Genomic DNA, 16,101 nt, shown 5'->3' with positions numbered 1-16,101 from the left:
AGTTTTACCTTATAAAATCAAAGACTTGATTAAAAGTTTGGTTACACAACTATCTCTGTTGTTCAATTTTCAACTGTATAAATCCGTAGGGAGATTTTGTGCGGTTTTTTCGATTGACCAAAATGCTTCTAAATTTGCAAAATTGATTAATCAGTGCATTTGGTACGTTTATTTTATAAACCAAACAATTACTGGAGCGTTGCTTTTTTTTTCAATGTATCAAGCTGGATTGGATTCAAGTAATTTGTTGTTACGTGGTTTTCAATTATTATATTGCCTTGACTCTGCTTCAGTGCTGTTGTATTATAAATCCCAAAAATCAAAGATACAGGTGATATGGATGTTTTTTGACAATTTTGAATTATTAGAAATCAAATGCTTGTAAAATAACAGAAATAATTTTATAGGACTTGTTGAAAGTTTTCAAGGATCTCATCTTAGATGCAGATGATCAGAAAATGTCGCTTATACACAAACATAGTTCCCACTACTTGAAACCATGTGCTGTGGTTTCGGGAAATATCATAATTATGACTAGTTTATGTTTATATAAGTCACTTTGTAGTGTACCAACGCAACTTCTTTTTGTAATTGATTATCCATTTTCGATAAATTCATCAATTACATGGAATTTACTTTATATTCATCAATTCGTTGCATTAATACCTGCTTTTTCTCTTGTATTTATTAATACTCTTATTGCATTATTCTTTTTTCTACCAATAATTGAATTGCAACAGCTCAAAGAAGAATTCCAAAATGCAAAATCTTACAAAGACTTGACTAGATGTATTTTTAAGCATCAATTCATAATAACGTAAGCGTGAAATGGTTTTTTTTGTTTAATAAAAATTTATATCACAATATTTACAGTAATGTATTGTTTTAAGGTATATTCATAAGACGAACCACTTGGCACGTCTGTATATTTTAAAGTCAATAGCAGTTTTATCTACGAACGTAATAAATAATGGTTTAAACTGGTTAACAGTACGTAAGGTTGTTTATAAAAAATTTGAAAATATTAATAAAATTTTTTTTTTTCCAGTCTGAGTTACCAATAGACATCCGAATGATATCAATAATTACTATAATTAATGCTATCATGAGACTTTACATTTTCTCACTTTGTACTGAAAACATCAAGCAGTCTGTAAGAATAACTTGGATTCATAAGTGTTTCTTGGAAAGTTCTTATAACTAATGTAACATAAATGATCTTAGGGGTTTGATATAGGATTAGCAGTTTATTCATCAAATTGGCACAAGGAAAATCGACAAATTATATTAGCTAAGTCCATGGTAATATTAAGAAGTCAAAAACCACTTGGAGTTTCAATTCCTGGTGTACTAGAATCGTGGGATATGAGATATTTAAGTCGCGTGAGTTAAGGCAAAACTTTTAAGTAAAATAGATTGTATAATAATTGAGTATTTGTTTTCAGCTTCTTTACGGACTTTTTTCGTAAGTATATAGTGGCCTTAAGAGCAATAATCCATTGATGATGCGTTATTTAGGATCAAGTTCTGCCATAAGCGTTGTGATAGTAATATATTCTTTAGAATAACATTTTGTCAATAATTTTTTAAAACAATAATACGTATTAAACTGTTCAGCAACATGGTCAGTCTTACACCTAAAACTTCGAAAACATTTGTTAGTTCCAGAATTTCAAAGAGATTAGGACGATTATTAAAAAGTATCACAATTATCATGTAACAGTAGGTAATTTTCAGATAAAGATAGAATATCGTGTCATAAACAATTTGAAATAAGTTAGACGCGCAAATTTACAAGAAAATGTTTAACTGAAGTTAAAACTTATATGAAAAGTATTAATGTCCTCTGTTACTGAATTTAAAATTAATAAATACTTGATACACCAGATAATGTAAAAAGGAACTAATGACTGGTTCAAATTAACGAATAAAGTGTGGAAAAAAATATAATTCGAATTCATTTTTTACTTTTATTTTAATGTTAAATTTACTGACTTTTCCATTTTTGTACACTTTAGTGCAGGATAATTTGTGGGTTTTTTATACAACGATTTCTATTGCTTGTAAAAAGGACTGGTTCTTTTAAAAAATAAAGTTGGATAAAGATACAATTTAAAGTAGTTTTTTTATTTTATTTTAATGTTAAATTTACTGATTTTTCAATTTTCGTAAACTATACTGCCGGATAATTTGCGGGTTTCTTACGCAACGATTTTTATTGCTTACAAATAGGTGGTCAATATTTTCCTTATTTTTTACCGACTCATTTTTGTTCTATACATCAAGTTCTGTAGTTAGTTAAAAGAGCATCTTTAAAATTTAAATGACATTTGACTTCTAATAATATTAAATCAAATTTTTCTTAGTACTAAATTTTTATTTTCTAGATGGGTGTAGTTGCATACAAATACCTACACATAAAATAAAGGAACAAATTAAATTAATACGGAACATGCATTTTTTAGTATTTAGTTTTAGGGGTAGTTTCAGATTATCGCGGGAACTACCAAAACATTTAGAATTTATAGTTAACTGTAAGCATGTTTCTCTCAAATATATAATTCACTAAGTTCTTTAATAAATGGATCCATATTCAATGTCTCGAGTATGCTCCTCTTTCGTGCGAGGGCCTAATGTGAAGTTTCCCCTTAAAACGACTCAGTCACCCGTCCTTCGGGGTACTATTTGCAGGGTACAACGATCGTTTTAAGAACACCGCAACCGTTATTGGAGAGATCTCTTGTTTTAACCACATAACTCGCCGTACCGTCCTCAATAAAACTGACAGTGACAGATTTTACCACGAAGCAGGACAGGTCATTTTCAGGAAACCCCTAGAATTTCAAATCTCGTATTGGAAGATCCACTGTTCATCTTAATAATTGCATAAGTGGTTTTTGTACACATCGAGAACTTATCTTGTCAAAAAAGCCCGTGAAACATTTCTAATTTCGTATGCTTGCTCCGAATCGAGTTTATTATGTTTAAAAATTTCATCAAAAACGAATAAAAATACTAAATTATAATCAACATTAGGTCTTTTCAAATACAGAATATAGTATGAAAAATAAGATGCATGTGACCGATAAATTAAAGTTGACTCATAGAATCAAGAGGAAAATAAAAGACTGGTTATCACAACTGTCTCTGTTGTTCAATCTTCGACTGTACAAATCCGTAGGAAGATTTTGCGGGATTTATCCGGTAGAAAACAATGCTTCTAAATTAGCAAAACTCATTAATCAGTGCATTTGGTACGTTTATTTTGTCAACCAAACAACTACTTTGGCATTGATTTCTTTATCAATGTATCAATCCGGATTGAGCTCGTCGATTTTATTCATTCGTAGCACAGAGTTGACTTATTGTCTTGACTCTGCATTAGTGTTGTTGTATTCTAAATCTCAACGACTACAGATACAAGTAAGATGGCAGCATGTACTTTGAAACGTAAGAAAAATAATATATTTCAATACTAATAAAAAATTAATTTAATTTTTACAGAATTGGTTCAAAGTTTTTGAGGATACACTCTTGGATGCAGATGATCAGAAAATCTCACTCATACATAGATACAGTTCCCACTACATTAAACTATTTGTTGCTGTGTTAGGGAATATAGCAATGTTGGCCAGTTTATTTATATATCAATCACTTTCTAGTGTACCCACGCAACTTCTATTGTTTATTGATTATCCATTTTCGATAAATTCATCAATTACATGGAATTTACTTTATGTTATCCAATTGCTTGCATTATTGCCTGGTTTTTCTCTTGTATTTGTTAATAGTCTTATTTCCACATTTTTTTTTCTACCAATAATTGAACTAGAAGAGCTCAAAGAAAAAATACAAAATGCAAAATCTTACAAAGACTTGACTCGATGTGTTTTTAAGCATCAATTCATCATAACGTAAGCTTGAAAGAATATTGCTTATTAAAAATAAAAAAAAATATATAATGGTATTTAGTAATAAAATGTTATCAGGTATATTAATAAAACGAACCAGATGGCACGATTTTACATTCTTAAATCGATCATAATTTTATCTATGCACGTCATTATTAGTGGTTTGAACTTGGTTTCGGTGAGTAATGTTTTTTTAACAAAAGAGTATGAGCTTCCAAGGAAATCGTTCTTATTATTTTACAGTCGGAGTTACCGATCTCCATACAAATAGCACCAATGTTTACTATAATTAATTCTATCATGAGACTTTACATATTCTCCCTCTGTACTGAAAACATGAAGCAGTTGGTGAGCATAACTAATAATAATATTTATATTTCGGAAAACTCTTGTATACTTCATAATATGAAAATACAAAAATACTCCCCTCAGGGATATGACGTAGGATTAGCAGTATATTCATCAAATTGGCATCAGCAAAGTCAAAAAATTATATTGGCAAAGTCTATTGTTATACTAAGAAGTCAAAAACCACTTGGTGTATCAATTCCTGGTGTATTAGAATCATGGGATATGAGATATTTAAGTCGTGTAAGTACCTGGAAATTATAAATACTATGTCAGACAAACTATGTAATGAATATTCATTTGCTTTCAGCTTCTTTATGGACTTTTTTCATATATAATGATGTTAAGAGTCATAATTCATAAGTGATGTGTCGTCGAATAGTAAATTCTAACAAAAACATCAATTATTCTTCAACATCATACATTGATAATCATTTAAAATAAGTGTATACATATACTGCACCCTTTAGCGCTACACAACCTGGGTGTCTATGTAAAGCTTCACTTATTTTAGAATTTTAAAGAGATTCACCAGTGAATTAAGTTTTACAAATAGCAATATCTTTAGAAAGTAAGGACGTACTTATATGCAAAATTTTAAAACAAAGTTGACACGCAAATTTAACGAAAATGGCTAAAAAATTTAAATTTCACTTCAACCTCACATCTAATGAAATGTAGACCAAAGAAACCTTATCACGGCAAATGCAGTGCAATGATGCGCGACTGTACAAATGGATCTTGATAAAAGAGTTTTGTTTTTTGGAGACTCTCATACATACTTTTGTTAATCTAAACTATGATTTTTATTAAGTTATGTACTACGATTCTTTTTTTTTAATCATTAAAAAAAGGAATAAAAAAACGGGCAAACAAAAATTTGAAAGTCGGACATATTTAGGATCATTACATAATTTTCTTTTGAATAGCCCATTTAGTAACATTAGAGTAAAAATAAATATGAGCATTGTAAGTCAAAAAACAGAAAAAAAGATTTCAATTGCAGAAATGAAAATCAATGACTCGACAGTAAGGAGTACAGTCAACGCCAATTTCAGCTGCTTCTGGAGGGTCTTTATGTACATGAAAACTTCATCCAAGCTGATTGTAGGAAATAGGACAAAACTCCTCTTGATAATTTAATTTGGTTGTCATCGTCATGCTATTATAAGATTGAGTAATTAAACATTAACGTTATAATCTTCCACAATACTCCCTGGAATTCATATCTATCGCACGTGGTCAAGTGCTGACGTGATAAATTCAAATTTTTAATTGTTCCTGTAACTAATAGATAAGAGAAAGAAGTGCTTTTGTATTATAATTTCTAGAAGCAATTACGAAGTAAATGTAGCAACGACTAAACTGTCTTTTACCACCAAAGCAATCAAGGAATTATCAGTTGTACATCATAGCTTCTACAACTAACGGTGGCTCTGGCTATTGTGGATTCAAAGTGTTGCTATTGTCTTTTAACTGAATCTTTCCTCATTTCACATCCGGTTCTCACCAACGCCTGGAAATACTACAGTTCCAAGTGAGCATCACTGCGGTAGTTTTACATCAACTCAACATCGAAATAAACGAGTAAGAATTTTTCAATGGAGTTAAAGAAATACCCTCATGAAGTGCATCTCCACAAGTGTCACTTTTGTCAAAAAATTTTTCAGTTCAAAAGTAAGCTTATTTTTCATGTGCGAAGCCACACTGGCGAGCGACCTTTTAAATGCCATCAATCTGGATGTGAAAAAACTTTTGCTTATCAAAGTCATCTTACAAGACACATGCGTATACACACTGGCGAGCGTCCCTATAAGTGCAGTGAGGCCGGATGTGGAAAAGCTTTTGCTTACAACAGTGCGTTAACGAATCACATACGCACACATACTGGCGAGCGTCCCTATAAGTGCAGTGAGGCAGGATGTGGAAGAGATTTTGCCACACAAAGTAATCTCTTGACACATATACGCACACACACCGGCGAGCGTCCCTTTCAGTGCAGTGAGGCAGGATGTGGAAAAGCGTTTGCTCACAACAGTGCGTTGATAAGTCATATACGCATTCATACTGGGGAGCGTCCCTATAAGTGTGACGAAAGTGGCTGTGGAAAAAAATTTATTACCAAAAATAAACGCAATAGACATGTAAAGTTAATACACCTTCGAGTTTCCTTATGAGTGGGATGATTGTAAAGAAAATTTTGCTCATGAAATAGACACATTATTTTTTTGCATTTAGTGTGTGTCTATCTAGTATCTTTTTTATACAACATTTTTATTCTCAATATTTATTGTAATATGGTGTAAATTCCTCGGCTATAAAAAAGTTTATTGAAGAAGAATAGGTTACGAAAACTCTAAGTGCAATTGAATATTTAATCATGTGAAGGGTCTTACTATGAAATCACTTATTGGTGTTTGTAACAACATTTTGTTACATTATTAAGTATAGATAAACTATTTGTCATTTGTTTGGTAACTGGAATGAAAAGGTCATGTTTCTACGTAATTCAATTGTCTCCTTTGTCTGAAGTAAAATTGTCTATGCGGTGAAATTGTACTTTATTTCGTTGGTAATGCTCATTAAATGTAGAGAAAGTATACTTGTAATATAAAATTGTTCATTGTACAAGTTTTTTAAAGTATAAGTAACAAAAGAAATTTTGTATTGCATTTGAACAATTTATGTTTAATATTCTGCTGGACTCTAGTGATTTCATTATTTATCGCACTATAAATAATTACATGCACTAACTAATCAATATGTAACGATTAACCGTTCCAGTCAAAGCCATTATTTTAATCATCGAATAACAAAATACATGCAGCAAAGCACTTTTTGTTCACGATTGTATTAGATGAAAAATTTACCTTGTATAATAGAAACGTAAAAACTATTGTTTTTGTAACATATTTTATGGTTATATAACATAATTTTGATTATAGATTTTCATACGGTCATTTATACGCATTTCTAGCTGTCTTCTAGTTTCTCCCAACATAAGTAGCTCGACACTGATGAAATTTATGTACACATGACACTTTGTAACTTATCCATTTTTTTGTTTAATCTTTTTCTGTGGTTACCAGATGAGAAAGTCTATTATTTATAATCGGTATTTTATAAAATACTTTATCGTTAAAGGGCAAAATAGTAGCTAATGCCAATTTCTAGAATGAAATAACTCGAAATCGCTTAGGGAAATATGAGGCTTGTTATTTTGTTTTACACCTTCAACTTGCTTATTTATATATTTATCGGTGAAAGATACAAAACTGTCCTTTTTTAATTAGGACACGCTTGGCGATGCTCAAATTTTTTGACAAACATCCTATTTCGACATTAAAATTACAGATGATAAAGAGAATAAACACAAGCATATCCTGTTTTAGAAACACTTACACTTATTTGTATTCTTTTAATATAACCATGAGCAGGGTGTGTTTTTCTATATTTTATTTTACCAAATGCGTAAAAAAGAACCTTAAAATATTATATTATTTGTATAAGTACTTTTCTGTTTAATAACTCTTTTTTCATTTTTAAATTGTTTTTTAACCAATTTACTGTAAATTTAGTGACTAAATGGCAACAATAAAAAGCGTATAATAAACGATAGCTCACAAATTAATCATTTTGGCGTTTTTTAATTTTCATTGTTATTTTTTAAGATTTTGTTTAAATGTTATAATATATCCATTTTCAGAACAAAAGTTTCTTGGACTCTTGTTATAATAGGACATTTATTGTAGAAATATTCTAAAATGGGACTCGTACTCCGGTCACATCGTTCAGTTGAAATTTTTCAATTGCTTTTACGGCAAGTTTAGTAAGTTAGGAAATTGTAGTAAAGGACAACTTATTTAATATGAAAATATGAAATTGATAACGTTGTTTATTTAGTGAGTGATTCGATGGTAATATTTCAAGAAAAGAAAAAAACTCTAAATTCATTGATCAAATAAGGGCAAAGAGTGTTTATTTCTAAAAAATCTTCTAGGAAAATTAAAAAAAATGAATCTATTTGATTAATGTTCGAGAATGGGCTGAACTAAGAACAGAGTCCTTTGGTGGAAAAAAAAAAAAACATCAATTAACAACTCACCGAAAATGGAAAAATAAAACTGAAAGAGTAACAAACGATGAAAAAATAATTGACTTTTTAATTGGTAAAATCGTGAGGTATATGCTACTAATTCCAGCTATTAGAGTTGAATACATCAACTTTGAACTATTTAAATTGCATACCTAAAACTATTTCGTTCTATGTCCCCGTCATGTTGTTAGGATTCGTCAATGACATAAAATTACTTATAACAATGACTAATCTCAGGTACACGTCCAAGTGCAAGTGCGTACCAAAAATATTCTTATCAAACTTTGCAGTTGAGGTTTTTGTCAACATAAGTGTTACTTTTTTGATAAAATTGTATGTTCTACTAAAACAAAGTATTTTAAGCACCACTGAAAAAAATGAAAAAATTTTAGCTGATTAACTATCTATATTTTTCTAGTCAGTTGAAATTTATTTTTAGTTGGGTATTAAATGCATTTGTAATGCTTGTCTTTCTAACATCTACAATTATTTTCTCATTATGTTACAAAATACATTTAACATTATAATACGATTAACGAGCTTATCACAAAATTGAGCTTCTACTACCCACACAAATGCTGCGAGCCGAAAAACTTTCAAATGTAAATTGGTTGCGAGGAACTATAGTTGATAACTATTGGAACTCTTAAAAATTTATAAACTATTCACATACATGTGTTAAAAATAAAAAGTAGTCGTAACAGTCCGAAGGTGCATCTGAACATATGACTAGTTTCACTCAACTATAGTTTTTTCCTAGATTATATATACGTATTTATCCACTATTCATCCTTTTTTGACAATTCAAGTCTGTTTTTGAAAATATTTTATACGCAATTCCTTAAGATGTATACCCTATTTGTATAAATATTACTTTTCATTTCTGTAATTAATGTTGAAAAGATTTTTATAATCTTTGCATTTTTAAAACACATATTCATTTCAAATCGACATAAAGAGAAAAATTGTTTACATTACTCATAACTACTAAATTTTTTTAATGTTTTTTTTTGTCTTTTTATTTCTACCGGATTACCACGACAGCCTACTGGCTTAGTCGATTTCGTTGTTTCTTTGGTTTTTTCCTAGACACGAAAAACATGTTTCGACCATTATTACCATTTTCGGGGGGCTTTCACTGACATTTTTCGATGTTAAAAAGTAGTTCAATTTAACACAATGCTGAAGTTCTAGCGTTCAAATTTTTCTCGTCCTAATATCAATTTTCCTGAAAATGATAAAATTTAATAAAATCTAGTTGTTTTTTAACAATGTATATACCATACAGCCCATCAGCTCGCTTAGCGACTTATATAGTCAGCATGGCATCTTGTAGATATTGTCATCTTTTTTGCTGCTTCAAAAAGTTGTTAACTTTGGAAAGGAAGAACTGCTTTTTAAAAACTAGAGTATTTTGTCATACATTACTGTTATCAGTTTCATGTAAGCTAAACAAAAAAAATACATGAACCTACGGTTTAAATAGTTTTAAACTTTTATAATAATCAAAGCGTGTAAAAACTAGACTTAACAATAATTGACGCTATTATTTGATAATAATATATCTCGGGAACGCATAAGAATGGGTTGCGCTTAATTGTGTTGTTACTAGTGGAAGTCCCCACTTATACGTGTAGTAATTTCTTGAAATTTTTACTATACAAAAATGTGAATGTCTGACTAAACATAAAAGCCTACGTGCGCAATGGATGTGTTAAATAAAGTTCGTAAGACAAACAACTTTCAGTGTTTTCACGTGTTATTCTTAATTTTGTAGAAACTTTTTCAAACATTATCTAGTATAGACAAAGAAGTGCGTTCATGTTAGAATTTGTGGAAAAAGTTGAGAGATAACGCTAATGATAAAAAGCAGTCATTTACGGACAAAGCGGTTGGAGGTTTCTTTATCAGCTGTATTTCATAGTGCTTCCATAACTTGAAGTGGTTGGAGCTACTGTCGGAAGAAAAAATTCTTGGCTCCTCGTTTTTAATAGCAAAAAGATTGTGTAAAATTTAAACTAGGGCTAAGCAGTTTAAAGGACTGATACCGTCTTTTTGATGTACAAACCGATTTTTGATAAACTCTACAACGATCAGGTAAGACTCGCATTTACAAAATAACACTCGTACTTCTTAGTGGATATCATTTGTACTTTAAACAGCCTTTATTCGTTATTTCTTGCATGGGTTTAAAAAAAAGTGCTGCAACATTTTGACGTGATTTAAATGAAGTTACTGTTTTTACATAATAGTGGCCATCAAATTTTATTAATAACTTATTTAACAGAAATTGTCATTATAACTAGAAAATATTTTAATTTCAGTTTGTGCAACTGAGGGTACACATTTACGTATCGCGCCAACGTATTTTATCATTAGCATCAGAAAAAACGAAAAAAAAGATTCCATTCAATGAAGACCAAGAAAAAATCAGACAAAAAACGTTTTTACGAATGTCGATTTTTTGAAAAAGTGTTGAGCATCAAAAATAAACGTGATGATTGTGGGAAAGATTTTGCTCATAAACAAAACATCATTGTTCATATTCGTGTGCACACTAAAGAACGACCTTATGAGTGCCATCAACCTGGATGTGGAAAAGCTTTTGCTTATCAAAGTCAGCTTACAAGACACATGCGTGTACACACTGGCGAACGTCCCTATAAGTGCAGTGAGGCAGGATGTGGAAAAGCTTTTGCTGTAAAAAGCAATTTTTTAGCACACACACGCACACACACTGGGGAGCGACCCTTTAAGTGCAAAGAGGCCGGATGTGGCAAAGCTTTTGCTAAACGAAGTACTCTCTCAAGACACAATCGCACACACACCGGTGAGCGACCCTTTAAGTGCAAAGAGGCTGGATGTGGGAAAGCTTTTGCTTCCAAAAATGTGTTGACGGATCATACACGCACACACACTGGGGAGCGTCCCTTTAAATGCACTGAGGTCGCATGTGGCAAAGCTTTTATTCAAAAAAGCAGTCTCTTAGTGCACACACGCATCCACACCGGCGAGCGTCCCTTTAAGTGCAATGAATCTGGATGTGGAAAAGCTTTTGCTTATCGAAATTCATTGAAAATACACGCAAGCTCGCACACTGGCAAGTATCTTTACAAGTGCAGTGAGGCCAGGTGTGGCAAAGCTTTTGCTCAACAAAGTGATCTCTCAGCACACACACGCGCACACACTGGGGAGCGTCCGTATAAGTGTGACAAAATTGGATGTGGAAAAAAGTTTTCTTCCAAAAAGAGTCTCAAAAGGCATCTAATTTCACATACAGCTGAGTTTCCTTGTAAATGTGATGAGTGTGAGAAAGATTTTGCTCATAAAGAAAACCTCATTGATCATTTTCGTGTGCACACTGGCGAGCGACCTTTTAAATGCCATCAACCTGGATGTGAAAAATCTTTTGCTAAACAAAGTACTCTTTCAACACACAAACACATACACACTGACGAGCGTCCCTATAAGTGCAGTGAGGCCGGATGTGGCAAAGCTTTTTCTCAACGTAGTCATCTCTCAGTACACAAACGCACACACACTGGCGATCGACCATATGAGTGCAGTGAGGCCGGATGTGGCAAAGCTTTTGCTAAACGAAGTACTCTCTTAAGACATAATCGGACACACACTGGCGAGCGTCCCTTTAAGTGCAGTGAGGCAGGATGTGGAAAAGCTTTTGCTGTAAAAAGTAATCTCTCAGCACACACACGCGCACACACTGGGGAGCGACCCTTTAAGTGCAAAGAGGCCGGATGTGGCAAAGCTTTTGCTAAACGAAGTACTCTCTTCAGACATAATCGCACACACACTGGCGAGCGTCCATATAAGTGCAGTGAGGCAGGATGTGGAAAAACTTTTGCTCTACGAAGTACGTTGCAGTCTCACGTACGCTACATACACACTGTCGAGCGTCCCTATACGTGCGATAGAAGTGGTTGCAAAAAAAAGTTTACTAGCAGTGGGGACTTGAAAAAGCATATAAGTACATACACTAATAAATTTCCAATGTAATTCAATAAATGTAGAAAATATGTGTGTTGATTTATTTCCTTTTTTTTCCGTCTACAAAGTGACGAGTATTGCTGTGAGTGTGGGAAAGAGTGATTGAAAGGTCATATTATCGATACATACATAAGTATTGTGGAAGCATATTTGTACACTAAAAAATTTTTGAATTACAATCAAAGACTTCTTATTTTTTATATCTCTTTAACATTTATAGCAATCCTCTCCACATTACCCTTGACAGTAAATTACAGTGATCATCCCACATGTTGTATTTATTATTCAAGTAGTGGTTTTGCTATTAATTATTATCTTAGTTGATCACTCAGCAACGAAATAAGAATATACAAACAAAAATGAGAATCATTACAGAATATTTAATAAAATTAAGTCGTACGGCTGTGACTAGAATGCTGTATCCTTGTATGCTGATTAATTGATTCATGTAAATGGTAAATAGCGAAACCACTTACGAGTCTTTTGAAAATAAAAAATAATTATTTATTATACGCAATAACATATTCATTTTTATTTTTTAAATTATGTCGTCATACAAATTCATATAGAAAAAATATCTAACATTTCATGCGAAAATAAATTATTTTCCGCACACTTATTGCGAAAAAACTTGTACGCAACTCGTGAGGGACGATTTCCCGCACTCGTGTGATAGACTCGCACTCGTGCGGGAAATCGTCTTTTCCGCACTTGTTACGTAAATAACTATTGTAAAAACGTTCATATAATATTTTTTTGTTCTATTAAATAGTATAAGCTCCAACCCTTATAATCATGATTATTTTTTTGTTACAATGTGCGGAAAATAGATGGTTTCCGCACTATTTTTAGTGCGGAAAATCAAATTTTCCTTACTGATCATATTTTATATTATTTTTCCAACTTACATCCTAAGAGTGATTTTTACGAGCACTCTCTACCACCTCTGCAAAAAGTCTGTATTTTCTTAAAACCTGACTAGTTAATTCTTACCCCATCTTCTATTATCCAATCAAAATGTTTTCCACACACTTTTTTGAAGTTATACTTCTATAGGCGCGTTATGCGCAGGGGTAAATCAACGATGTCAGATTTTGACCTTGAGAAAAAGTGTGACGGAAGTGGATTTTCCCCTTCGCCCCACCCCTCGTGAGGTACTTCCGGTTTCCTCTACATCCCATGACGCCACATCACATCGCTATGCCACACATTTTTAATTTTATGAATTTTATTTCTTTTTCTTTTAACCAATTCTAAAAAAATAAAACAGTTTCCATAGAGATTCGAACCTCTGACCTCTTTTTCTTTGGCAACGGCTCTTACCTACTCTGCTATGAGCAGGCTCAGTAGTGGTCATCAATTACTTCATGTTATCTTGTAGTTTGTAACTTATTTTTTATATAAATTTTTATTTAATGTACATTGGTTTATTTGGTTTGGTTATAAATTAAATAAATAAACAATTTACTAAATAAAATAATTTTTTTTTTAACTTGGCAGTTATTTAAGCAGAGCACCCTTCCAATTCATTAATAAATATTTATTTCTACGTATTCAATTTGTTACTTTTATAATAAATAAATAATTTTTATATAAAATTCTTTCATATTCTTTCAAAGTTTTCAAAAATTACAAAAAAATTTTTTTTACTATACAAATACAATAATTAATTTTTTTTGTTTTTTTTTTCTTTTAAAATTTTTTCATTCGTGATTTAAATGCTTTTTACAGTAAAGCTAGCAATTTTTTTTCTTACGTAGATGTATGTATGTATGTATGTACATTTTTCTTATGTATGTACTCATATACATGCTTTCACGCACACCTCATCCCCTTTTTCTAAATTGATTTAAAATTCAATTTGTGGGTCTATTTGAAAATTTGATAGGTTTTTCTAAAAGTAATCTTTTGTACCCAAAAAATTAGGAGATTCCTACAAATCATATAAATCCCATTTGATATAATTTTTGTATATGGTTGCATGTTAAAGATCCATTTTTTTAAATGTATCATGTATAAAATAATGGTACAGTCAAACGAGTCGCAATTTTTACGGGTATTTTTTATGCTATTTCAATATACGTTTTCGTCTGAATAGTATCTGTCAAACAAACCTACGTGTGATGCACGTCCTGAAGGGACATTCACTGACATGTAATACCACCTTATTGAAGAATACTATACTACAGGATGGTTTTTCTTAGTTTTCTATGTACAATTATATTTAGGGTGTTAAATATAATTTAATATTGGATACTGGTATATTGAAAATATGGAATATGAGATATTTAATCGTGTAAGTGGCTAATCTTATATTTTTAAAACAATCGAAAACAGGTTACATGATAAATATGTTTTTTTTAAAGCTTTTTTACAGGCTTTTTTCATGTATAATGGCCCTGAGAGCCATAATCCATCAATAATGACTCATTCAATGGGAAATTATATAAAAAGCATCTTACTTACGTAGTTGATTCTTCAAAAGGATATGTATCGGTTATTCTACCAAAAATGGTATATTTCATGTCCCAGTCAATTACAACGTCTCATAAGGAAATCTCGATCCTGCAAATTGTTTTTAATAATCAAGGAAATTTTATAGAAGTCATATCATAAAAGATTTTTTTTAATTTTATTTTTAGATAACAAAAGGAGCTAAGTTGGCTACGGGCTCGTGTCTAATTTGAAAATTTTCAGTTTTTACGACCCCTGGAAGCTTATACATACGCATATTTTATTTTTTTCTGCGGCATAGGATCTCAAAGTTAGCGCAACCAAGGTTTTCATGCATCTCTTTACTAATAGAAATTTAATTATTCATTATTTTGTACTATTACTTTATTTTATGTAATCGGTTATAGTTTTTATTTAAGTGGTCGTTGTAGATTATTGTGGGAACTACCCTAAACTTTCAATTATTAAAGAACACGTCAACATATTTTTGTCTTAATCTAATGATCCAATTTGTAACTAAGCTCTTTGACAAATAGATCTACAGTAGATGTTTTAACTAATAGTAATATTAAGCCAATGTATTGATTTTCAATGTTATTGATGTGTTTTTTATTACGTTATCTTAATGCTCGAAAATTGTGTATCAATTAAACGTTATAGACAATGCCGACATAATATCAAGGTATCCTTGTTTTAGACTCGGTTGTGACTGATAGAGCGAGGAATTGAGGTTCTGGAAAATTTTTCAGTTCAGTCTTTACCAAACTTTCTTCGTAAAACATATCTATTAATATTAAATTAAAATTTAATTTTAAACTGAAAAATACGCGATCCTTATTATTATCACATTAGACAGTGTATAATATATATTTTACGCAGTTAGTGGTGATTAAATAAATACACTAAAAACAAATGCATTCGATGAATAAAATAAATTCGGATCATAAAATAAAAAAATTAATAAAAAATTGTTTATCACAAGTAGTTCTGTGGTTTAATTTCGAACTGTATAAATCGGTAGGAAGAGTTAGTGGAGTTTTTTTAATAAATGAAAGTACCTCTAAATTTTCGAAATTAATTAATCAGTGCATTTGGTACACTTACTTTTTCAACCAAACAATTACTGCGGCGTTGGTTTCTTTATCAATGTACCAAGCTGTATTGGATTCAACTAAATTGTTCTTCCATGCCTTTTATTTAACTTACTTTCTTGATTCTATATTAGTGTTATTGTATTCTAAATCTCAAAGATCAAAGATACAGGTGATATGAACATTATTTAACTTG

The 16,101-nt window shown here is 31.2% G+C and overlaps 2 protein-coding genes across 2 annotated transcripts in view; both read left to right on the top strand.

Annotated features, from left to right (window-relative positions):
• Positions 1 to 16,101, top strand: part of LOC106641618 (pyrethroid hydrolase Ces2a) — a 92,925-nt gene that overhangs the window by 39,264 nt on the left and 37,560 nt on the right. The gene's annotated exons all lie outside the window — the stretch shown is intronic.
• On the top strand, positions 10,232 to 12,510 carry LOC149373874 (uncharacterized). Its single transcript, XM_089595205.1, has 2 exons — positions 10,232 to 10,452; positions 10,680 to 12,510. The coding sequence occupies exon 2, from the start codon at positions 10,768 to 10,770 to the stop codon at positions 12,367 to 12,369; it is 1,602 nt and encodes a 533-aa protein (XP_089451331.1). The 5' UTR covers positions 10,232 to 10,452; positions 10,680 to 10,767; the 3' UTR covers positions 12,370 to 12,510.

This window comes from Copidosoma floridanum, unplaced genomic scaffold, assembly GCF_036245765.1.
Source record: "Copidosoma floridanum isolate Cflo_tuat_1 unplaced genomic scaffold, Cflo_Japanese_pri ptg000025l, whole genome shotgun sequence".
Lineage (NCBI taxonomy): Eukaryota > Metazoa > Arthropoda > Insecta > Hymenoptera > Encyrtidae > Copidosoma > Copidosoma floridanum.
The sequence above is the reverse complement of the archived record's forward strand: the minus strand, read 5'-3'. Positions and strand labels throughout refer to the sequence as shown.